Source organism: Acipenser ruthenus, chromosome 31 (genome assembly GCF_902713425.1).
Source record: "Acipenser ruthenus chromosome 31, fAciRut3.2 maternal haplotype, whole genome shotgun sequence".
Classification (NCBI taxonomy): Eukaryota; Metazoa; Chordata; class Actinopteri; order Acipenseriformes; family Acipenseridae; genus Acipenser; species Acipenser ruthenus.
In genome coordinates this window covers 717,206-744,007 of record NC_081219.1, presented here as the reverse complement: position 1 = coordinate 744,007, position 26,802 = coordinate 717,206, and the positions used below count along the sequence as shown (strand labels likewise).

The following is a 26,802-nucleotide window of genomic DNA, read 5'->3' as shown; positions in this document are numbered from 1 at the left end:
TGCAGCTACCTCTTCATATCAAGATGAAATGTCATGCTAGAATGCAGCTACCTCTTCATATCAAGATGAAATGCCATGCTAGAATGCGTCTACCTCTTCATATCAAGATGAAATGCCATGCTAGAATGCGTCTACCTCTCCATATCAAGATGAAATGCCATGCTAGAAGCTGGCTACCTCTTCACATCAAGATGAAATGCCATGCTACAATGCAGCTACCTCTTCACATCAAGATGAAATGTCATGCTAGAAGCTGGCTACCTCTTCACATCAAGATGAAATGCCATGCTACAATGCAGCTACCTCTCCATATCAAGATGAAATGCAATGCTACAATGCAGCTACCTCTCCATATCAAGATGAAATGCAATGCTACAATGCAGCTACCTCTTCACATCAAGATGAAATGTCATGCTAGAATGCAGCTACCTCTTCATATCAAGATGAAATGCCATGCTACAATGCAGCTACCTCTTCACATCAAGATGAAATGTCATGCTACAATGCAGCTACCTCTCCATATCAAGATGAAATGCAATGCTACAATGCAGCTACCTCTTCACATCAAGATGAAATGCCATGCTACAATGCGTCTACCTCTTCACATCAAGATGAAATGCCATGCTACAATGCAGCTACCTCTTCATATCAAGATGAAATGCCATGCTAGAAGCTGGCTACCTCTTCAAATCAAGATGAAATGCCATGCTAGAAGCTGGCTACCTCTTCATATCAAGATGAAATGCCATGCTATAATGCAGCTACCTCTCCATATCAAGATGAAATGCCATGCTACAATGCAGCTACCTCTTCATATAAAGATGAAATGTCATGCTACAATGCAGCTACCTTCTACACTAATCCCCGGCTTGCTTCACAAACACAAGCCCTCACGCAGATTATTATTATTATTATTAGTTTATTTAGCAGACACCTTTATCCAAGGCGACTTACAGAGACTAGAGTGTGTGAACTAATATGCATCAGCTGCACTACGTCTCACCCGAAAGACAGAGCACAAGGAGGTTAAGTGACTTGCTCAGGGTCACACAATGAGTCAGTGGCTGAGGTGGGATTTGAACCAGTGACCTCCTGGTTACAAGCCCTTTTCTTTAGCCCTTTTCTTTAACCACTGGACCACACAGCCTCAGATGAGGCCTCCATATCATGGAGTACCTTGAGAAAAACACAGCAGGCACTGGTCCCACCGGTATAGACCCGACTTTCACCTGTGAGGAATAAAACTGCCAAACTAACACTGCTGACTTCCAACTTTAAAACCCCCTGCTCTGATGAAAGGATACCTGACCCTGACCCTGACCCCGACCCTTTCACTCACCCCCTCTTATTTGGGATCATGTGAATTTGAAAGAATGAACATGCTAACTCTTATCAGCTTTTTGCAAGCATACCTGGGAAGATCATGTGCAAACACAAAACAGAAGATTTTACTGAAGATTAATGTAGACAAGGAATTTGTGTTCTGTATTTTTTGTAGACAATTTCTAAAAGGGTGCAGTAATGACAAAAAATAAAAAAACAATTCCGGTAAAATCATTAAGCAATAAAACATGAAATTGTCTGTAACATTAGCATACTGTACTCTTGTTTTAGTTGATATAAATGTTACATAGCAAAACGTTATGTAACAAGCAGTCACAAAAAAATGCTCCGACTGTTTGCCAAGGTGCTTGTGTAACCGACACAGGCCTTTCCATGACTGGTGGACTTTTCCTCACCCTTGTTAAGCAAGAACGTTGGCCTGCATGTTAGATTTTTGCTTCAACTACATTTTCTGCATTACATTAAAGCAAAACAAAGGCATGCCTTTCTTTAAACTGTTCGCCTCATGAGATGCACGTCATTAGGGGACAGATGGAACCGACCACGCTGAGGCACATGTGGAACTATGCATGACAAACCCCACGAATAAGTGGAGTCATAAAACTATCAGGAGGGATTTTCCTAATTGCACCCTGGTGATTATTAGGAGTGGCAGCAGGATAGTAAAAAACAGACAAGGCACATATACAGAACCCCTACTTTCTTGCTATGATTGACTCACACAGTTTAACCATTAAACCAAGGCTCCATGTCAGGTTGGACAATAGTGATTAGTGATTAGAATGTTTGAGTCTGACAAATAATCAAGACTAAACAATATCATGCAGATTGAGTATTGCTGAAGAGGTAGGCTGGGAGGAATATATCAGAGTCAGTGTTAAACTGAAGGGAATCAGAGGCCACCCATTCCACTGCCCACAATGGTTCCTTTAGCATCCTCACAGAAATCATTAGCAAGTGTGAACTGCAGACTGCTGCCAATTAGAACTTGCGACAACTCAAAATAATGAAGTTATTGCAATTTGCATTTTTCCCCTTGCAAGCTATTTAGGAATAGGAGCCAAACAAGTTGCAGCATCATTTTGAGTTTCCCATTTTGATTGTGAAAGAACATGCAGTGAACTTGATCGTCATGTTGAACTGCTTTCAAAGCACAACCTCAGACAAGCAAGGTACCCAACAGCCTTCCTTTCAAAGCACAACCTCATAGACAAGCAAGGTACCCAACAGCCTTCCTTTCAAAGCACAACCTCATAGACAAGCAAGGTACCAAACAGCCTTCCTTTCAAAGCACAACCTCATAGACAAGCAAGGTACCAAACAGCCTTCCTTTCAAAGCACAACCTCATAGACAAGCAAGGTACCAAACAGCCTTCTTTCAAAGCACAATCTCATAGACAAGCAAGATACCCAACAGCTTCAGTGCACAATTTGACCAAGCATTTGAAGATTTCCATATTACAGTTAATCCGTCATTAACAAAAAGAAAGGAACCACTTTCATTAAGAAAGGACCTCTTCCCCCCCTTTACTAGCCTGTGCCAGGAAAAGCTGTTTTTTACACCACTGGGTAAGTGCTGGAAGCGTTTACATTTTAACAGTCAGTTTCTCACATCTGGCTCCAGTCTCCTCCTCCCAAACATTCCACATTGTGGCTTCCTACTTCTCCACTGGGAGCCCGATTCCTGACCATCCTTTATGAATCACCTCTCTTCTACTTGAACGGATAGCTTGAGTTTGGGGTTGGTTTACAATAGTGTGCTACACTTTATTATCGTACACCCATGCTGAGTGACTGGATTCCTTCCATGGAACAGGAAACAACACAAGCATGGGACTTCAGAAAACCAGAGCTCATTCATTCTGCTTTTTATTTCTCTTGAGAGCAACACTGAACAGTTCAAAAACACCTTCAAAGACCTCGTTCAGTAACGCACTGTTTCATATCAGACATGTCTTCTGCAGTCCACAAGGGCCACAAGTACAGTACACACAAAAGGGAGTGTGTACAATTTGGTTTTATTATTTGCTTAGGTAGCCCTGTGGTGTGAAACTACTAATGGTCCTGGGTTTATGTGTTTCTAGTTGATTTAGTATGGTATTTAAATTTCAACAGTCAGTTAAATGCAGTTACTACACAATATTTCAGAATATGTGTTGTATATTCCACCGGGTACGGGTCCAGTGCCAAAGAAAATGTTGACAGTATTGTTAGTTACAAGAAAACTGGAACTGTTCCAGTCCCTTTCTCTCCAAGTGGGATAGTAGGATACAGCAGCTTTCTTAAAGAGTTAACAAACATGAGTGGAGATGTTAAGTACTGTTAATCTTTGGTACTGTTGCATGTGAGCCCAGTAGGGGTCGCTGTTAATGTTGTGTACAGAGTTGACGGTAGAAGATCTAAGAAACCCTCAAAGCCTCAAAGATTTTTTATCTTGCTTGTTATTGCAATTTCAATCCCCCCCCTTTGAGCTATTTAGGAATGGAATATCTTTCGCAGACAAACAAGCTGCAACATTATTTTTAGGAGCCCATGCTTACGACAATAGTCTCAACCTCAAACCGGACACCAATGACTTCCTCAGCAAAGTAATTACAGCTTGAAAATATGGGTTGTGTGTTTACTGCAGCTCCCAGACAGCGCATCGGAATCCTAAGGAGATGGAGTCACGGATCTCTTTGGGAGAGTAAAAAAAACTTGCACCTGCTAGTAACATTACAAGGGTTACACATTTACAATGTCAAGTACTGTATATAATTCCCGTACAGTTTAAATTTATAGTACTATTCCTGTACTATTTTATTAATGGCATATTTTAGTTATTTTTCTCTTCCTAAGCTGTTAATTATTATTATTATTATTATTATTATTTATTTATTAGCAGACATAATCAAACACACACTCTACACACAGGGCATGCAATCATTCGTTGTCTGGACCGATGCGGTCAGGTTCAGCAAAGAAAGCACAAGTTTTGAAATGCACAGCATTCCTAGTCTATTCATTTTGCAATGCTCTGGTTTTCTTTACTGTCTTTGTTGAATATGACGTGAAGGGAGCTGGGTTGTTTCGTTTGCTGTCTCGAAAAGGTGTAAGTTTGAATTCTTGTTTCTCTTTCTTTTGAAGGTGTATAAGATTTTAATTACCAAAGGGGTTTGCCCAGTGCTTTTTTACAGTGGTTCCCATTTGTTTTGTTGCATAGGAACACTGTGTTTGGTTAAGCACTTTCTCCATCATCTTTCCTTTGTGGGTTTGTTTGACAATTGAAATCCAGGTGATGACATCAATGCAAGATGTTAAAAGGTCAAAGGTGAAAAGCGCAGTGTCCTTGCTGGTTTCCAGCTTGTTTATATAAAAAATGAATCACACACTCAACACACCTTTCCATGAATCACACACTCAGCACACCTTTCCATGAATCACACACTCAACACACCTTTCCATGAATCACACACTGTTCTAGTGTCAGAATTCTCCAGCGTCATTCATTCCTCTGAAGTGGGTTTGGTTCACAGAGCCTGTCGATGTGCTCTAGTGATTGGCTCTCTCACTCGGGTGCTAATTCTTAAGGGGTGAAGCAGGAAGGGGATCACAGCAGACCGATAGTTAACCCCCGTCAGCTATCCTTGCACAGCTCACTGCTGATCAGTAGCAGGCACTGGCCAGGGTGACACCTGTAACGTCACTACAGAGATCTGCATCCCCTGAAAGCCACCACAGTGACCCCAGAGCCAGCAGTCTGCACTTTGGAGTGTTATTAGTTACCACTGTGGTTTTATGCTGCATCAATGACTAATACCGCTATAGCTGCTATTGTACCAGCAAGTATGCCTCAGTACAGAACCATTAGAGATATCAATTCAAGTTTTCTGTTTCCAGTCATTGATCCTGTAGTGCAGATATCAAATCTCCTTGTTAGGTCATTGTAGCACATCCTTGCTATTCAATAAAGAAACTTCCCCCTCTCACATGTAACAGAATAACAGCTAATTACCATTATACCAAGTCAAAATGGGGCATGACCACATTCCCACTACTGTAAATCAATAAATGAATAAAAAGCACGTCTTGGTACGGATTCTAGGAAATGCTCTGTTTTCCTCACGTGTTCCACATAAACTCGGAATAGCTGACATGCTCAGCTCTGGTGACTGCCCCAGCATCTCCACTGTTGTTAATGGTTATGATGGCCTTAAAATGATTTTGCAATCTCCCTTTGATCAAAGGTTTTAATGCTGTCATAAAAAGTGTACATTTCTTTATCATTTATATCGCTTAGTTGTGCTTCATTAAAATAATCATAAATACATGTCTGTCTGTCTGTCTGTCTGTCTGTCTGTCTATCAATCTATCTACATATACACACACACACACATACATACATACATACACACACTGTAAAAATAGCTCCCAAAAACAGTAAATAAGATTTTTATTTAATTTTTATAAAACATCAATAGGCATTAAGAAGGTGGTTGGGATCAAAGACACCTTTTCAAATAAGGAATTAAAAAAAATAAATAAATAACTCAGCCCGACTACATTAAGAAGGAGTTTGAACAACAACAGAACATATATTTGTTGGGGAGCAATTAGTGAAAATCTGAATTGATAATGCTACTGGGCTACTGTATTTCTTTGTGCAACATGTTTTCTGCTATACTGTACAAGTACAATGCACATGAACCAGCAACCACCTGTATTATGGTATCCTATTAAACGTCCCACAATTTCGAGCACCAAGAGATAAGCCAGCTTTCTCTGAGAATTAAATTAAATAAAAAAAGAAAGTAACTACAACATCTAAAGCCAGGTGGACTGTTAACCTGGTGAAGCCATTTTAAAGTGACAAGCAGACTATAGAAAAGACTTTCTGGACGTTTGGTATCTGTAAGCTGTTATGGGTATTTATTTGGTATCTGGGTGATGAAGGTCCTGAAAGGGTTAAACCCAGGGGAAATACCAAGATAACAAGCTCCTACCTTTTTAGTTTTCACCGTAGAGGCACAGCAGTCTCCTCCATCGTAGTTGCAGAAGGCTCGGTTGTTGATTGCGTCGCAGTAATTATCGCCCATGAATGGCTGGGGAAAATAAAATTAGCATCAGCATACAGCACATTGTATATATAGCTTTTACCAAGTGAGAACTACAGGATCCCCAGTGGAGACCGGTGAATTTGCACATCCGGGCTGTGCACCTGCACTCCACTGACTGCATGCCTCACCCTGCACATCACACGGGTGTGCTTTAACCAGATGAGACGCTCTGGGATCCGGAAATGCACGCTAATGAAGGCTCAAATGCAACCGTAATGCACTTCATTTTTAAAGCTAATAGACGTAACAAGGCTAGAAAACAATGGGAAATGAGCCAGGAATCGATACTGATTCAGGCTTCCTGAAAAGCATTAGGAAACCACCTGCTTTGAATCAAAACGTCACATCGAATCAGAAACATGAACCTGGTTCTGTAACATTCGAATGGAAATTCCTGCACGTGAATTTGTGTCCCCGCCATAAATGACACAGTTCATAGACATTAGAAATACGTATGACAACGTGTTTTACCTTGCACTGATTTACCACCTTCAGAATTTACACGACACTTTCTAAAATGTGACGTGTGAGAATAACATATTAAACAGGTTCAACAAAGTGCTGCTTCAGATTTGATAAGCGAGTCAGAATTGGCAGATCCAGATGCAGGTACGTCACTCAAATGCTTTCCAAACACTGGCCCAACTTAGAAAGTTAATATTACATACAGTGATCAACATTTTGTTGTGATCCTATTTTCTGTTATGAGGAGAGTAATAAACGAAAACCAAAATTTTTCCAAAAAAATGTTTTCTTTGTACAATGCCCCCTTTCCACGTTTATTTTTTTGAAGAGTTTTTTTTACAGTTTTCACTTGCCTGAACAGCTAAAAAAAAGGCACAAGTAAACCTCAGTAATGCTATACTTTTGCCTCTTACTGTAGTTTATTGCAAAGAAACTACAACGGCAGGGATTAAAACAGAAAAAAATCGTGATGTCTACTTTTGTAATGTTCCTGCTTGAAAACACACAGAAAAAAATGTATAACTAACTCCTGTGTGAGATCCTCTGCTTTATAGTGAATTCAGTGTGGCAAAGTAAGGTCTTCACAACATATTGTGGAATAGTAGTTTTACATGCACTTTTATGACATAACGACTTTCCAAACCGTTATACTTTTGTTAGGTTTAGCTTGGAATTGTGCAGAATGTGATTGAACAGGAAATTCAATGTATTAGAAGGGCCTGGGAATTAAGAATCAGTAGAGTTGAAGAGGCTGCTGTGTTTTTTAAAGGAGAAACACTTTGGCTTTATTATAGAAAAAAAAAAATAGAAGTGAGTATGTCTATATTTTCATTATGTTTCATATGATATACTTTTTAGGAAAAAGTAGCAGCGTGGCCACCACTAAGTGTTCGTGGTGGCACTGAGGCCACCAGAAAAACGGGTTTGAGAAGCACTGGTCTATGATTTTGGAACAGAACCTTACTATGAGAAATGAGTGGCAATCTGATGATGGGTTTTTGAACCTCCAACCAGACACTGTCAATAACCTTGGCATGCGTGCACACTGACAAACATGGTCACCTTTCCTTCTTAAATCTGTCTGTCCACCTGGTTTTCCAATAGATCTGTTACCTTATTATCATCTAACTGCTGGAAAACCATTTAAAGCAAAACATATCTTTGGTTTTAGTTTGTTGGCTAAATACTGTAGGTATGGTATGTGCTTTTAATAGACTAGTTAAAGCCTCCCACTTCCCTTCATGTTGTTTAGTAATATTAGTGGGTCTGCCTGCTGTCACAGCAGGCCAGGTCTGTACTGAGCATGCACACACACAGAACAAGTGGAATGCATGCATATTTGTCTAAAAATGAATTCATACTTCCGTATGTGAATGAAGAAATGAAGAAATAAACAGTTAGGTAAACTGCAGAATTTAAACAACGAATAAACACACGCTGCCACAGCCGACACGTCTTACCTCACAACCTTTGATGCAGTGAACCGTTTCTGGATGAGGATACCACTTGAGCCCCCCAGTGCAGACAACACTCTGTTCAGGAAAAGAAAGAGAGAAAAGGGTGAAATGTAGACAAAAGACAGATATTATTGCAACGCCGCAGGCAGCAAACAAAGTTCTCCTGTGGAGCAGGAGCATGTCTCAACTATTCGAGGTAATCCAGGAAGCATCCAGAAGGAAAACATTTCATTGTGCCTGGCTGGGTGTGTGCTATCGTGCTTCTCTGAAGGAGCCCACAAAGTGATAAACAAAGTCACATGGGCCTGTCCCTGGAAAGTGAGTCACAGCAAAAACACAAGCAAAAGGCAAGCTTGGAGGCTGCTACAAACTTTCACTGCTTTTCTCTTTCTTGGAGTGCCAAGGGATTGTTTTTGCTTGCGAAACAAATAAAAAAATATTCAAACCCTATACCTTGCATAACTTTGGCTGCCCTTTTGATCATTTCTGTCAGCTTTACAATCCTCAGAAGTAAAATGCCATATTTAAAACAAAACCAAAAAAACATTGTTACAGCAGTAACCGGTACATTGCGTGACTAAGAAGCTGTGTGGGGTGGAAAGGGGGTTTGCAAAGTCAAGAACATTACAATTAGAGAGGGCAAAACATTCCTTCTATGCGACGGGAGCACTGGGAAACCTGGAGGCTCAAAGCAGTTCAGTGCGTGCTGGCCATTTGGTTGTTTAGAACATGCAACACTTCTAACAGCCAGACTGCCAGCAGCTACAGCTGGAATGGCAAAATAAAAAAGTGTACAGAGAGACCCAGAGGAAAAGGCTTTTGTTTTGCAATTAACTGAGCTAGAGTTGCTCGTGCCAGTGTAACAGGCAGTGTTGTAGGATACACTGCCGTTACAGATTCTGTCCTGTGTCCTGCTGGTGGGATGAGATGAGGTTAAAGGCTCTAAAATCATGAATGCTCGGCTCTTTTGCATTGTGGTTCAGACACTCAGTTGCAGTGTGCGGAGTCACCAGGTATCTGTTTCTTGTTCAATGCCACTGCATACACTGAAACGCCATCATACGGATATTTTTCGGAGCAAGTACCTGGTTCCAGGTGAGGGTAGCCCTAAGGGGACAGCGCTGCCTGTGGAGAGGCTAAAGGTAACTCACTAGGCTATATTTTAAAAAAATACAAATCCATCCATGAATTAGTATTCAGTATTGCACTGCAGCCTGGTAGAGTGTTTACATGAGGGCTAATTCAATCCGTCTGGTGGGAACCTCAGCTTGTTTTTACAGTTCCTGTAAAGCCGGGTGCGTTTGAGGCTTACCTGACATGTATTAAAAAGACTCTTATACTATCTGTATCAGACTGTTTTTCTTTCCGACCGTTTCATATTTTCCACTGTTAGTCAGGCCCTGCTTCTCAGTGTGAGTGTATGTAAACTCTGTGGGATGAAGGGATAGAGGCCCCCAGTTGTGATAGACTCCAGTCAAGAGCACTGTTTATCCCCTCGGAGGGGGAGACCAGGATGCAAGAACAGCTCCATGACACTCAGCAATTCAATCTCCCTCTGCGGACCACCATACATGTCTGTAGAATGGATCGTCACTAGAAAGGCTTTTTTGCAAATGTTGTGGTGGAAGCTTATGTACATGAAATAGCCATGAAATCCTAATAAACATCACACCAATCTTGGCACTGCGTTTTGGGTAAAATGAAGAACAAATATCCCTTTGATAGTAAATTGATAACATTTGGAGAACCACTGCACTGGCATTCTTTCTTATTAAAATCTGTTGCTGATTTCTGAAGCGGGGGAAATTCAAGGATATTAAGATAGTGAGTGAACGTGGTATCTGATTAAATGACAGTCCTCATTCCTGACATTGATACAGTGGCTCTCAAAAGTATTCACCCCCCTTGGACTTTTCCACATTTTATTGCGTTACAACATGGAATCAAAATTGATTTAATTAGGAGTTTTTGCCACTGATCAACACAAAAAAGTCCATAATGTCAAAGTGAAAAATAAAATCTACAAATTGTTCTAAATGAATTACAAATACAAAACAGAAAATAATTGATTGCATAAGTATTCACCCCCTTGAGTCAATATTTGGTAGAGGCACCTTTGGCAGCAATTACAGCCATGAGTCGATTTGGATAAATCTCTACCAGCTTTGCACATCTGGACACTGCAATTTTTGCCCATTCTTCTTTGCAAAATTGCTCAAGCTCCGTCAAGTTGGATGGGGACCTTTGGTGAACAGCAATTTTCAACTCTTTCTACATATTCTCAATTGGATTTAGGTCCGGGCTTTGACTGGGCCACTCCAGGACATTGACCTTTTTGTTTTTAAGCCACTCCAGTATGGCTTTGGCTGTATGTTTGGGGTCATTGTCCTGCTGGAAGATGAATCTTCTCCCAAGTCCCAGGTCTCTTGCAGACTTCAGCAGGTTTTCCTCCAGGATTTCTCTGTACTTTCCTGAATCCATTTTGCCCTCTATCTTCACGAGCTTTCCAGGCCCTGATGCAGAGAAGCATCCCCATAGCATGATGCTTCACGGTAGGGATGGTGTTCTCAGGATGATGTGTGGTGTTAGGCTTGCGCCAAACATAGCGCTTAGCGTTGAGGCCAAAAAGCTCTATTTTGGTCTCATCAGACCAGAGAATCTTCTTCCATGTGGTCTCAGAGTCTCCCACATGCCTTCTGGCAAACACAAGCCGAGATTTGATGTGTTTTTTTCAACAATGGCTTTCTTTTTGCCACTCTCCCATAAAGGACAGTTTTGTGAAGCACCCGGGCTATTGTTGCTGTATGCACAGTGTCTCCCAGCTCAGCCGTGGAAGACTGTAACTCCTTTAGAGTTGCCATAGGCCTCTTGGTGGCCTCCCTGACTGGTGCCCTTCTCGCCCGGATACTCAGTTTTTGAGGATGGCCTGTTCTAGATTCACAGTTGTGCCATATTCTCTCCATTTCTTAATAATGGACTTTACTGTGCTCCGGGGGATATTCAATGCTTTGGAAATGTTCTTATATCCTACCCCTGATTGGTGCTTTTGAAGAACCTTATTCCGGATTTGCTTTGAATGTTCCTTTGTCTTCATAACGTAGTTTTTGTTAGGAAATGTACTAACCAACTGTGGGTCCTCCCAGAGACAGGTCTATTTAACCTGAAATCATGTGAAACACCTTAAATGCACACAGATGGACTCCATTCAACTAATTATGTGACTTCTAAAGACAATTGGTCGCACCAGAGCTTATTTAGGTGTGTCATAGCAAAGGGGGTGAATACTTATGCAATCAATTATTTTCTCTTTTATATTTGTAATTAATTTATAATAATTTGTAGATTTTATTTTTCACTTTGACATTATGGACTTTTTTGTGTTGATCAGTGGCACAAATTCCTAATTAAATCTATTCTGATTCCATTTTGTAACACAATAAAATGTGGAAAAGTCTAAGGGAATACTTTTGAGAGCCACTGTACATGTTGTGGTACCACTGCGCTTGTGATATGGCTGGTTTATTAAAACCCTTTGCTACATTGTAATCAGACTGTAATAACATATTTACACATATGATTTGTGGTTTCAATGCAACAATAAGATTTTCAGTGTAATGACTATGTAACCACATATGGAATTACAATGTTAGTACAGTGAAGCTGGAGGCACTTAGTGTTACAGAACACCCTGCAAACTTTACAGAAACGCATTAAGCTACCTTCGCTGTGTCCCGTGTTATCCATATCACTGCATTATATTTTTAAACATATTGCCAACTCTTTACATTTTTAATCACACATCATGGATCATAAAATCAACGATTGAAGGAATAAATTTCTCAACATTTACTCTGGAGCGTTCATCAGAAGAAAAGAAAGCTATCGCAGTGTATTCAAATCACGCTCCCTCCTGCAACAGTGCATTGTTGTAGGAAGGAGCACGTTTCTTGTCAACACTGCAGGCAGTTCTGTAGCACTTTAATGTAAAGTGTAACCCAATATATTTCAAGAGCTGACTGTAATTAATTCAAAAGGCACCACGGTATTTAGTAAGCAATGTTCTGAGTTGGGCAAAATGTGCAACTACTGGCCCAACTCCCTGAGTTCACAAACCTGCACAGATTGTTTTATGTTTTGGTAGGTCAAAGAGCCTGGAGAAAACATGCTGCACCATGCTGACACTTTTAACTTTGCATCCCTGAAATGTAATTGCCTTTTCATAACCCTGAACTAAGCACTCAGTAAACTGATGGCTGTTGAATTTCATTCATAAAGAATCTGACTTGAGATCAGGAGCACAATTCATTAATCCAAGCTTACCCTTTTTAAAAGACTGATCACAACGCTTTCATGTTCATATCAGTCCATCAAATAAGAGGATAGCTAACTTGGTCATTTAGCAAGATTGTCTGAAGGTTGTAATAATGTAGCAACATGTTGAGGTAACAAGACCATCCCATGCCACAGATATAAATAACAGATTACAGATGCAAGTGCATTGGACTGCATTTAATAAGAACCATACCGGTGATCAGGTATTCAACAGCCAAAGAAAAGTAGATATTACTAACAGGAAAAAAGACTAAACACAATAAGTTAAACAGTTGACTGGAGAGAACTAAACACATTAAAACCGTAGGGCCGAAGCAAAAGTAGGTCATCATGACCTAGATAGTGACTCCCCTTTAAAAGATGTGGGATTCTTAAGATAAAGCCAGAAATATGTGTGATGCATTATATACAATATAGGCACTTTCTCTATAACCCAGCTGCTGGGATGTGCATCAGTCATTCTATCATTAGAACAATCATTAAAATAATGACCAGCAAGTTTCCCTACAGCCTGACAATCCTTTTAATAACTTAAGCTGTGCCAGAGACGGATGACTCGCAGTGCCTTTATTCCATTTATACATCAAAATCTATTTTTTAGACCAGCTTTCAGGGGTATTACAACATCCCTCCGTGTGATAATTCATGTAAACCGAAAGTGGGAGCATGTATATGATTAGTCTAAACGGAAAAACACATGTTCTTTATTGCTTGTGCGATGTTGATTACTGAAAAATCAATTGCATCTTTACACCCAAGAGCTCTAGAGTAGATGTTGGCAAAGACAAAGACCAGCACCCTGCAGGAGCATGCTTGAGCTCATCAGGCACCTGAGCAGTGGGATCTGCTGCAGTGCAGTGAGCTGAAGCAGTCCCTGCTGCTTTTCCATCTCTATCCCACCGGAGTTCAAGACCTAGAGCGAGGACCTGCGCTCCATTGACTGTGTGACTCACCCTGCACACCACACAGCCATGCCTTTACCAGGGGAGACCCTCTGGGACCCCTGCACTCCCCTGACTGTATGACTCACCTTGCACACCACACAGCCATGCCTTTACCAGGGGAGACCCTCTGGGACCCCTGCACTCCCCTGACTGTATGACTCACCCTGCACACCACACAGCCATGCCTTTACCAGGGGAGACACTCTGGGACCCCTGCACTCCCCTGACTGTATGACTCACCCTGCACACCACACAGCCATGCCTTTACCAGGGGAGAAGCTCTGGGACCTTTGCTAACCCCGTGTTTTAAATCTATAATCGGAAAGGTTATTTTTGTTTCCAGCGGATAGAATGAAAGCACAGGTAATGTACATTGAATAATGGAAAGTCTAAATGCTGCATTTACATTATTGTTCATTTTTGCATCTCTCTCTCTGTGTCCTGTATTCATTATGAGGGAAGTGACATTGCATTAGTGGTTGAGCTACGGTTTTCGAACCGTTGTAACCCGATACCTAATATAGTATAAATGATAGGTGTACATCCCTGTGTGTGTGTCAGCAATTTGAGGCAAATGACTAATTGACTGCTATCACAAACAAAGTTATTTTTAACAGAGGCTGCATTCACCCTGCAGGTATGGTTAGACATGCAGTCCCCAGATCACGTGTACCTGAGAGGAACGAGGTACTTTGAGCTGTGCTTGATCAGCCTCTACTAAAGCATTGTCATCTGTAAACACAGCATGATAAAACACAAGGACAGAAACACAAGGACTATCGATTTCACCTCGGCACAGACACTTTAACATGGAGACCTTTCAGCTATGAATTGATTTCTAACCAAAGCTACTGTTAGAAATACCGAATATATCATATTGCAGGCATTCCCTGGTGTAAAAAGGCTGAGAGTGCAAGGTCATATATTATCTTTCTAGAGTGCAATATTCAAACCAATTCCCTAAATCTCTCTATTATCATCATCATCATCATCATCAGTATTAGTATTAATATTGGACCATTTGCCCTGATCACTGCACGACACAATCATGATGACATTGTTCAAGTTCATCCCCAACGTGCTCAATTGGTTTGAGAGTCAGGCTCATGGAAGATGCCTGAAGTCTCTGTCATCCTTCTCAACCCCTTCTTGCACAATCCTGGCCTGGTGGAGGCAGCATTATTGTATTGAAAGCTGCCGTTGGCATCAGGGCTCAAGTGCAGCATTGCTGAGTGGACTTGCTCAGTAGCGATGAAGTAAACTATCGCATTCGATTGGTTTTCCAGAGTAATCAAGGGACCCCAGGTAGACCAGGAGAAGAAAATGCTCCACACCAAGGCAAGGCCAGGTCCGAATAGTGTCCAGGCAGTTAGAGGACTGGACTGCAGTGAAGAAACGGGATTACTGTACTCTGTGAATCAAAGACCTCGGAGGACACGTCACAGGATCTCCATTAGCTAGAGAATCCACAGTAATTCTGGTACATTTTCACACCTGAACAAGGGCCTTGTGTGGTCTTGAAGGTTTGCATTAACTATTGTTCCAAATAGGGATGCCATTTATTTTTTTTCATCATGTTTTTTTTTTTATTATTATAAGCCTTTAAGGATAAATAAATCCAGGCTGCTTTTTTTTTCTCTCTCTCACTGAGACAAAAGCAATGAAAATTCACTTGGAAGCGAATGTAGAAATTGGTTGCTACTGTGCCAAGCTGTGTGAAAACATGAAATGGTCCGCCACTTTCTTCCTTTCTTGCAGAGAACAAAGGAGGGAAATTATTGTCTGACGCATTAGAGCCACTTGTGTATTCCTAAACTACCCTTTGAGAAAAGTTTAAAAAATACCACAGGGATCTGATTACAATACCAGTGCATAACCCCAAAGAAGCCTCGTCAGAACCATTAGCAGAGCACATAGGAATGTACTGGAAACAAATACAGCATATAGCATGGTGGTACTGATACACAGTTATCGAAACGGTACCTTACCATGGTCCTACAAATTACTACTAGTGTGTTTGTGAATCAAAACATGGTACCATCCTGCCAATGTCTTCTTAATACAGTACCACTGCATTGCCACGAAATAAATGTGTTTCGGGTACAGCCAATCATAGTAAACTGTGGAAATAAAACTACTGTACAGACTGTAATGCAATCCAAATTCGACCTACAGCCTCTTTGCATTATCTTGAAGCAGAAGAACAAAACAAAGAGCTCAAATGAATAAGTAATTGAATGGAATATGAATGACTTATTAGATGTATCATACAGAAGGCTGCCATAATGTTTCCAGTGGGAACATACTCCTGCAGGGGGCCTTTTGAGCGTTTGGTGTGACCTGAAGGCTTGTTTTTATGAATAACATACTGTCTGATATCTAAAGAGACGGTTGCTGGCTTCTTTAACAATAATTTCATTCATTTCAAACTCTATTTTACTGATACAAAATAAATGTTATTAAAACAATATTTACATAAAACATTGTAGCAGGGTGGTAGGAAAGCCCTGCACAGGGCAGAGCCCTGCTGTTTAAATGTATTTGTTTGTTTATTTTTGGAACGGGGTCTCCCCCTCCGCCACTGTGCAGTTTATTTTGTGTTTGTATTATGATTTATTGTATTAATGTAATTATGATTTATTTATGTGTAAATATGACCGTGAGAGCTGTGTTATTTTTGTTATTGTTTTGACGGTGTAGCCGAATGTTTTGGTTTGTACTGTTTGGTAGTGTGGATGGGAAGCCCCATCCACTATTAAAAAAACTTGTGTAGAAGATGGCCATCTCCTGAATTAATTAGGTGATTCATTTGTTGCTAAATCGGGAGATGGTCACCTGTATATAAACCTGCAGTTCTCTGCACTCCGGGTGGGGTGTTCTAGAGGAGAGAACGGGAGAGCAGTTGGAAAACAAAAACAAAAACAAAAACGAAACTGAAAACGAAAGAGTAAGGAATAGTGAAGGCAACTGCCCAGCCTGACCTTAGGTCTGTTTTGGTTTATGTTCGTGACTTTTGTTTTTGTGTAAACCTTTTATTTCGCTCTGTGAGCAAGTGGTTTTTTTGTTTATTTATTTTTGTTTAAATAAAAAAAGGCACACGCCGTGTCTTTTGCCTGCAGTACCTGTCAGTGTTTTTTCTTCCTGCATCTGGCCTGACGTCACCACAATGCCATTCCTTTCACAAACACCCATAACTATGTTGAAACGTTTGTCATTGAATGTATGACGTTTCTGTTAGTATTGCTAAACGTAAATGAAACATAAGAGACAGGGCCCATTTTGGACTGTTACCTGAGCTTTGAGGCGTGCTGGTGTTGCTAATGATAATCCACTCACCTGTGCTTTTGGGGGGTTCCTCCAGTGCTCCACATCCTGTGATGTCATGTTGCTAGGTAACACCACCGGGCTGCTGTTGGCATCTATGCAGGATGGCACACACTTTGAACCTAAAAAGAACATTCATCACTGTTTAAATCATTCAAACAGATGCAAGCATGTGGCTTTGTGTGCTCTTCAAAAACCACCAACACAGAATGGAAGGCAAGTTCATCCTCAGTCTTCTATGAATAAGAGCAGCAGAAGTACCTATGCCGTGTCCCTCATGGCAGTTGAGTCTGACGCTGTGGTTGGGAATGCGTGCCAGTGGACACTCTCCTTGCCACGTCTTGCAGATATGGAAAGAGCCGCTCCAGTTGCCATCCTTCCTGCAGCGGATCAAGTTGTTATTTGGTCCCTTCTAAAGAGATACAATACAGAGTTAGCATGAGTGTGATCACAAGAGTACAAGCAAACACAAGCTTTATTTATTACCAGATGTGTGTCCATTCAATATCAGTATCATAGAAGCCATGTGCTAGCTCATACACAATCCTGCTACAATGACCAACACTTATTAAAGAGTTGGCTGCACAGCATACAGAGAGCTATATACAGCAGATATATGTAACAATTGAAATTACAGCTCTCAATCTTCCAGTTGACCCAATTACTGACATTTTAATTGGATCCTGCCTGGGAACACCAATCAGGGGTTCAAAGCTTCATTGCTTAATATTTTGTCATTTTATTGGGAAAGTACGTCACTTGTAATGAGATCATAATTCTGAACAATGAATGCTTACACTGTTAGATACATCCTCCCATCCCTGAGCTCAAACTTGCATTGTCCTTACTCTTTTAAAATTAGCTTGGTTGCTATTTACAATAATAGTCTCTAATTACACTCAATTAGACTGTAATTACAAAGTAAATCCACTGATGTTAGTATGACCACTCCACAAGGCTACTGGCCTTCCCTGCCTTTCACACTGGAGGTCTGGGATTAAATCCAGTGAAATAAATGACGTGGGCACAACTCTGTAACTAATAACATGTGGAAATAGATTTCTTCATCATGGAGTTGTTTAATGTGTCTAATTGAGAATGGGCAATACGTAACATGAAAGGCAGAGTAATTAATAAGGCAGTTATCTGTCTTCTAGTTTTTTACAATAACAATTAGGCTAATTGAGGCAAAGGACAATAAAGCTAACAGTCACCATTACTGTGATTGACTGTCTAGGTAACATAAAAGTAGGGCTTCTGATTTTAGTTAATAGTAAAATTGATTTAATTTACATTAATAGAGAGGAGTCGCTTCTGCTTTGAAATGAAATAGTCAGACGATTTAACAGCCCATTTAGTTCAATTAAATAAATTTTACTATGAACACGTTTCTCAGTTGTGATTGAGATACTCGAATGGCTTAACAGGTATCAATTGATTTTTTAAAAGGAGAGTAGAAAAGTCAGGGGCAAAACACTGAAAATTAGAAGCCCTACGTAAATGCTACTGTTTAATGTTCTCTTCTGATTTGCTCAAGAAAAGCAGTTGAACTGTGTATTCTGCCCATCACTCATGCTCAGTATCTTCACTCTAGAGTACAGACCCAGCTGCCCTGCAGATCCAGGATCAAGGAACAAGAGTCCAGTTGCACAAGGTAACTCACAGTTTTGTTCCCTCCCTCGTTGCAGTTGATGCGACAGGCGCTGTTGAAGTTAAAGCCGTTGCTGCATTGGTACAGCCCGTGGAACACTGCGGACGGGGGGTCACAGGTCACCGGAACACAAGCTCCTTCCTGCCAGCTGCCATCCTCAGTGCATTGAGTTTTAAATGCCCTCCTTAGCGGGGAGAAATCAGGGGAAACAACATTACTGTGCTTATCCCATTTAACGTACAATAGGGTTCCATTGGTTTAAGCATCAATGGCATTACATGTGGAGGACTGTTGTGGTAAAACAGCATGTCATTGCTGTAGCAATATTAATTAAGGCGAGAACTTCAAATCATCCCTGCCCTGGGGACTGAACTCACACAATGCACAGCAGCCTTTGTATTCCTGTGACACACTAGTAAAGCTCAATTTGAAATACATAAACACACACACTGCCCCATAATTCATCTATGTTAATCACTAAGACATGCGATTAAACATCTTAACAGGATCCTTTTTGAGTTCTGAGGCATTCTCCACACACGCTCTGTAAATAATAAGAACTGAATGACAGTAGTAGAAATCAAGGGCCTTGTATGACTGATTGAAAACAGGTGTCTGTTTGGGCCAGATACAATCACAAGACTTCGAAATGCCTACCTGTGGCTGCTTACCCTCCTTCTGAAATAGACGCAGCTTGTATATTAAAATCCCAGTGCTATAAATAATCCACATTGAGGTGTTTTGATTATTTTTTATTCCAGTGTTTATTCTTCCAATAGTGCACACACTTTGCAAACATTAACCATTGAATCACCAGTTATTTTAAACGTCTTTCAGAAATGTATCCTCATATTTTCCATTTTACGTCACTTGCTATGCACAGGTCTATGTGTATTATAGGTTTTATGGGGCTGTGAGAGCCAGGGGAAAGATAATAGGAGTAACATATACATAGTGACAAATAGACAGCTGTCAGTGGTATTTCCTATAGAAACAATGGGGGGTTTCTATTGCAAGACACAGCGGTAACTGTACTATTTGTCACAAAGTGTTAAAAGGTTTAGATAACAAGAATATTGTGTATTAGTTGCAGTTGCAGGTTTAAAATGCCAAACAAGGGTTTAAAACCTTTTATTTCAGTTGTATTAATTATTTCTAGTTTAAAACACCGTGTGTAATGGCGGCTGTGTGTAAAAACTACAATTACCATGACCTGCAAGGCAGGCTGCTCGCAATTATCGAAACAGGCTGTTAGCAATGATTGAATTAAGAAACACATACAAGGGAAGAGATGGTTCTGTGTGGTCGTGGAGACAATAAGCCATGGAAACTTCGTTTTACAGCAACCAGTTCAACTGTTTGAAAAACTACAATGGGAGCAAAACAGCAAAACCGTCTGTTCAAGGGGATCGCTATAACTGCAAGCAGGTCTACTAGTTTACAGTGTGTGTGTTTAAACTAGTGGGATCCTTCCTGAAAAAGTCTATAGTGGGTTACAGACCTGGAACATTCTACTGCAGTTACCCTATCCCATGTGTGTGTAAGAAAATACAGCGTGTTTAAAAAGGACAGCGAGGGATGGGACAGCAGTGAGTGGTGTGGTGCAAGGGACTGTCCACAAAGTACTTACCACTGAAGAAACGAAGAGAAATCATTTGTCATTTGCACTGGAGCGTGTATGCAAATATAAACACACCAGAGACTGTTTAGTTTCAACCAAGATTTTATTTTCAAGGAAGTTTGTGCAAGTGTGGATATTGTTGAAAGAGCAGCCGCAATACTTACCTGGAGTGGTTGCTGAAGAATTAACCTGGATCCTGTGTAATACAAATACAACCATATAAATAACAAAGACATTGAGAATACCCTGTACCTGAGAATTCATAGTTTTTTTCAAACATTTAAAATTACCTGAGTGGTCGTGTGATGTCTTCAAGAGATAGCTTTGACAGAATTAGGCACTGCTTAGCGGGCTAATGCTTTAGGTAGAGAAAAAATAAACAAAGTATAGATAAGGCCCATATGTTTGGGCTAGGTTTTTCTTTTGCTTTATTGAAAAGTATTTTTGTTTAATTGTTCACTGTAAATAAAACTCACCATTGGTTTGTCACTTCTGTTTCCTGCGCAGTTATACACACTTCAATGGAAAGATTCCACGCATTCTAAATACGGTTGAGCTAGAGGGATATAATCCCTGATATATGCCCTGAGAATCTTTGTAACCGGATCACAAAAGACAAATCAAACAAGCTCACTCCATCAGCTATTAACAAGTAAATAACTGCTCGATATCTGGAAATATTCAAATCAATTACCAAGGAAAAGACTTCTTATTACAATTGAACAATCTTTTTTTCAGATCTTTGTCCTCTGTTTATTTTCACCGAAGCATTTTTAATAACTGCGCACTAAATAATAATAATAATAATAATAATAATAATAATAATAATAATAATAATATTTTTTTTCACAATCTTTTGTTCTCTGTTTATTCAAATAAAAGTATACAGTTTTAAAAACACTGTTTTGTACACTCATTTTATAGAGAAGACTGTTGTTATGGAGGACTATATTTATAGAATGTTCATTTTAAAGTGCTTATGTGAAGGAAACGTAGAAAAAAGGGAAAACATAAATAAATTCAGTAAAAATCAATACAAATTATAGTTAATTGTGCTGTAGCATTGAAGTATATCAGCAATAAGACTCTCCACATCAGGCATTACCCCATTACCCAAACGGTCGTATAATGCCCTCTGTGTCGGGTCTTATTGCTTACATATATATATATATATATATATATATATATATATATATATATATATATATATATATATATATATATATATATATAGATATATATGTTACTCCTATTATCTTTCCCCTGGCTCTCACAGTCCCATAAAACCTATAATACACATATTGATATACAGTATGTGTGTGTTTTCCATAATTATGCATTTCATATGTATTGTTATATGTTGAACTCAAAGCAGCTTGTTTCATGTAGTTTAGTTCCAGTCTCAAGCACTGAATCGTGTTTTCACTATGACAGGGATTCTGGGCTTTTGAACGGGCTGTGACACTATTTTCACATCTCACAACTACGGGGCTCTGAAAAAGAGATCAAAGTAAACCTATAGCAACCCACACAGCTCTAAAGAGACTGCGCTAACGAAACAGCTCCATGCACATCCATTCATAATATAGGTCTCGAATGTGTAATTGTGAAAGAAACACAAGTTATAGTAACTCTTGGGCTCTGGTACACTACACAACCGCAGGTTAAAAGAGCTCTCAGCTTACAAGCCGTGGTGCTGGAAACTGCCCCTTTCATGTCAATGACCAATCAGCTGCCTCCCCTGTTGAGTGACATGCTTTTCAGCCAGTCACACGAGTTGAAATGAACCAGGAAGTGCAAACAGGTAACCAAAGATTAAGGCATAGAAACTGAGAGCTTCCTTTAATCTAGAGTAGCAGTAGATAGCACGTGTTTAAAATACAGCTCACGTCACAAGGAGGCTGTGTGGTCCAGTGGTTAAAGAAAGGGGCTTGTAACCAGGAGCTCCCCGGTTCAAATCCCACCTCAGCCACTGACTCATTGTGTGACCCTGAGCAAGTTACTTAACCTCCTTGTGCTCCGTCTTTCGGGCGAGACGTAATTGTAAGTGACTCTGCAGCTGATGCATAGTTCACACACCCTAGTCTCTGTAAGTCGCCTTGGATAAAGGCGTCTGCGAAATAAACAAATAAACAAATAAACGTGTGCAATTGTTTAAGGGTGCTGTAGCCAGTGCTTACTGCATCGCATGGACTGCTTTACAGTATATGTCATTTGCCTCAAGGAGGGTCCCACCATCAGGGTGACATGAAAACCAGTATTCATAGTTTCAGACAAAACCATAACAACAATAAATGTCACTAAAAGAGGAAGTTAAAGTAATGAAATCATGTACTATTTAAAAACACAATGTTCTGTAACAATTTAAATGCAAACATGAAGGTCTTGCTTTCGTGCTCATGTTCTATGTTTGGAACTAATGGCTGGGGTTTCCATAATGGCCAATTAGGAAATCATTTTTTGGAACAGCTTTCTTATAAAAAATAAAAAAAAAACACCTCAATATTACAGTAAGATAATGCCAGAGTCGTTCACTGTGGGACCACATTTCAGTGCTGGCTTCAAGATGTTTTTCCTTCCTATTTTGTTTAACAAGAGCTCATTTGACATGCTCCCGATGACATTTATTGTTCTGGCCAATGCTAAAGACTTTGAAATACCAAATTAACAGCCTCAGCCACTGGTTGTGGTAGTCCTTGGATTGCAGCAGACATTTGGTCATTGTTTTATTAGTGGGGGAAAGCTAAGGAAATGAACAGTTGTTTTTTTTTTTGTCTGAACTTGGTAGGAAACGTGGCATCACATTTACAGAGATTAGTAAGCAGCAGCGTGTAGAGAAATACAATCTCGTTTTTTATAAAATACAGGCTAATAACAGGGCATGACGTTGAATTTGTTTTGAGTTGGTTTGGTTCCAAAGAAATTAGACAGCGAGAACCAATTCAACAAAGTGTTTAGCTAGTAATTCACAAAACAGAGAAACTTACTTTATTGCTGTTTTGGAGAGGCCGGGGATGTGGTAGCCTGGCTTGCATTTGTACTTGCAGAAGGAGCCAACCTTGTGTCCGTTGGCACGGCAACGGGAGGTCTGCAGGATAGCGTTGGGCACAGGGGGAGGAGCCAGGCACATGAGCTCACAGAGTGCCTCGGGGAAAGACCAGAGTGCATCCTCCATGCAGGCCAGAGTGTTATTGGTCCCTGATGGGAGACAGAACCACAGAGGATCAACCTCCACACACATGGCACTGGTTATCAGCAGAATAATAACCACAGTTATTAACAACGGGCCTCTTAGCAGAATTACAGAGGTGTGTGTTTGGAAAACAAATTATTTGCAGCCGCCTTAACTTTTCCACTTTGGCTTATTGTACACTTATTCATTTAAGAAGGACTGCGGAGGACACCGCTTGTTTTGGGTTCTACAATCTGAACGGGTTCTATAGAGAAATCTGAAGCTATACAAAAACTAGAGCGATAGAAAGCGGGCTCTTCTTTTAAAATGCTGCTATGCATTCTACAAGGCTGTGTGTAGCCATCCCAGTGTTCTAGGCCTGGTGGGTGGGGAGCAATATACTGTAGTAAGCGCTCTGATCTTATCCATGCGTATTGTGGATGCCTCATGACCTTGTCTGTGTTTATACTCTATATGTTACTGTCCCAAGGAGAGGTGTGTGAGGATTGCAGTGCAGTCTAGACCTCCACAGAAAGCCTTTATAACAACACCATCTCTTACTGATGATTTTTATTTCCTGTTTTGTTTTAGGGAGAGGGTTGATTTGTGGGTAGTTTAGTTTTATTTGTGCTAATGGTTTAGGGACTTATTCATGGTCGCCTGTGTTACTTGTATGGGAATCCTTGTTTTGGATTGCTCACCTCGAAGCTGGGCAGGGTCCTTGCATTGAAACCAGCACTTCTTGCCAAACGTGGTCCCCTCTGGACAGTGGAAAGCAGCCGGGTAAACGTGGTACTTGTCTGGGATTCCACAGTCCACAGGCTCGCAGGTGACCTCTTTGTTCCAGTTCCCATCTGTGCAGGTCATTGTCACTGTGGACGTCGACTGTAAAACAAAGAAACGGAAGCATAACCCTCTCATTCCTAGACAATATCACAGGGTCCGGAATAGACAGCATCCTAACTGAGCACCACTGTGGATTGGAGGAGGGTCTTGGTAAGTGTAATGCTAGAAGGGAGACGCTCTAGAAATAATCCTGATACTGTACACTTACAGTGTAACGTGTTTCTTTAAGAATTAGAAAGTGTTTAAAATGCTGATGAGATGCACAGCTGTTGTCTGGGTGTATGTTTGGAATAGACTCTTAACAAGCGCAATAAGCACAGGGTTTGTGTTTTAAAAGTTAGTATCTACCGCTAACTTCAATGGCCTCTTCAAAGTATTTGTTTATGCAGGACCGCAATTCCTGTGGTATTCGGAACAAGTGAAACTAATTTTAAAAGATTCCTTCGAGGCGTGCAATCCGGATTTTCAGGGATTTCAAGGAAATGTACAATTTGCTTTCAAATGAAAGTTGAAGATCTATGCCTGTGTTGTTGGTGGGCCTGGGGTCGTACACCCACGTGAAGTCTTTATGTTATTCAAACTGAAAGGCCCTGCACAGAGTCACGCATTTATACAGTAGGAATACGCTCCCCATAATACAAAGAAAAGCTCACATGACTGCCACTCAGAAATCTGCAGTTTGATCCTCCCCACATCGAATCACCACATTATACAGTATGAAGGGTCATTTCACACAAACAAAAACATTCCACTATTTTAGAGAAACACCATCAGAAAAAACAAACTCATCAAGGTCAGGATTACTCATCAACCCCCCAGGTGTGTGTGTGTTATACAATGTTCAACAAAAGGGAGACAAATAGTCCCAGAGACAGAAATAATTCAATGTGTGGCGATTGCTGAACACGAGAACCATCCAAGTACCGTGCCTCCTAACAGCATCCTACAGTGCATATCTGTCATGATTCAATTGATAAAGGTGCATGTTTAGTTGGTCATTTGGTTCCTGAGAATTCCCTAAAACACCAAAGCGAGCTCCAGCTTGGAAACGGTTGGGAAGCATGGGGTTAACTTCTTCATGATATTTTGTAAGTTTTGCACCCAAGTGCTTCTATAGACATCCCCCCCCCCACCCTTTCCCCAACACAACCCAGATTTGCTGACCACAGACAGGAGCTGTTCTGTTTATGACCGGCTGCACTTCACTTTTCCCACTGCCTTCGCCAGCCTTGGGCTGCTGAAATTAATTGGAAAACCACACCCTATTTATAGAGGGGAAAACACCAAACCAAAAAACCAAATGCTGCTACTGTGCACTCGGAAAACCTTCATCACAGGTTAACCCATGTTATGATGCTACTGTGCACTCTGAAAACCTTCATCACAGGTTAACCAGCAAGCCTCTTGTCTCTTTCTCTTATTTGAAAAGCTGCTGCTTCTTTACAGTAGCTTGTGCAGTATTGTAGTCTGCAAACACGGGGCCAAAACTACTAAATATCCTGCAAGTTACAAAGACTGAGCACAACTAATACACTCTTCTTCCTTTTTAATACTTACATTATTCTGTATTGACTTCCTCCCTGTATACAGTTTTATCCCACTGTATTTAAAATCTATACTCAAAATGCAAACTGTGTCATACAGCCCTGTACATTCCTTTAACAGCCATGATACCCAAAAGGAACTACCTGCCAGGTACATACCTATCAATGTTTGGGATGGAGTATTTAATACAGTGTACCTGGTGCAAAGCTATTTATTATTATTATTATTATTATTATTATTATTATTATTATTATTATTATTATTATTCTACTACACAATTTCTAACCAAAAAGCTACGTGCCTCCTAACGGCATCCTACAGTGCATATTATTATTATTATTATTATTATTATTATTATTATTATTATTATTATTATTATTATTAATAATAATAATAATAATAATAATAATAATAATAATAATAATAATAATATTTTGGGTTGCCCTTGTACTGGTACTCATACAATACAATAGTTTTCGATGCAGTCGTGTGCAATGTGGCAGATTATAATACCACTATTTCTGTGCATCACTCAGAATAGCAGCTATTCAAAAGTGAAGCTACTCTGCAATTACTTTGAAAAGGATTTGGCCACAATTACAGTAAATTATAGAGCTCCGGGGTGTTTAAACAATAGTTTAGACTGCCTCTTGTTTGTTAAAACAATAGTTTAAGCTAATTAAAAACGACTGCATAAGAGTTCTTTAACTTCGATCACTTTCTGTAGCCCAGGAAGGTTTTTAAAAAGTAGAGCCTGGGAATGCAAATGAAAGCCCAAACAAGTTGAAAAGCCCCTCCGACAGACCGAGGTGGCTGGACGGCTTGTTTGGAATCTCTCTTTGTCGTTTATATAGTGTACCAGCTTTTGCCATTTAGGTGTATACCCAAGAGATTACTACAGCTGTATCCTGAAACAAACATCTCTCTCTCTCATTCTCTCGAGACTGCAGAAGGCCGGGAGACGCACAAGAATTGAAGCAATTACTGCTGAATTGCAGGAGTTTC

General features: G+C 40.3%; 1 protein-coding gene across 1 annotated transcript in view; it reads right to left on the bottom strand.

The window, feature by feature from the left end:
- LOC117396810 (pappalysin-1-like) overlaps positions 1 to 26,802 on the bottom strand; it is a 177,283-nt gene that overhangs the window by 23,866 nt on the left and 126,615 nt on the right. The window contains exons 15-21 of the mRNA XM_059005357.1: positions 24,108 to 24,291; positions 23,222 to 23,432; positions 18,626 to 18,797; positions 17,224 to 17,374; positions 16,975 to 17,084; positions 8,366 to 8,437; positions 6,327 to 6,425 (exon numbers count right to left, since the gene is read on the bottom strand). Of these exons, the coding sequence (XP_058861340.1) occupies positions 6,327 to 6,425; positions 8,366 to 8,437; positions 16,975 to 17,084; positions 17,224 to 17,374; positions 18,626 to 18,797; positions 23,222 to 23,432; positions 24,108 to 24,291 (999 nt within the window). The remainder of the gene's footprint in view (positions 1 to 6,326; positions 6,426 to 8,365; positions 8,438 to 16,974; positions 17,085 to 17,223; positions 17,375 to 18,625; positions 18,798 to 23,221; positions 23,433 to 24,107; positions 24,292 to 26,802) is intronic.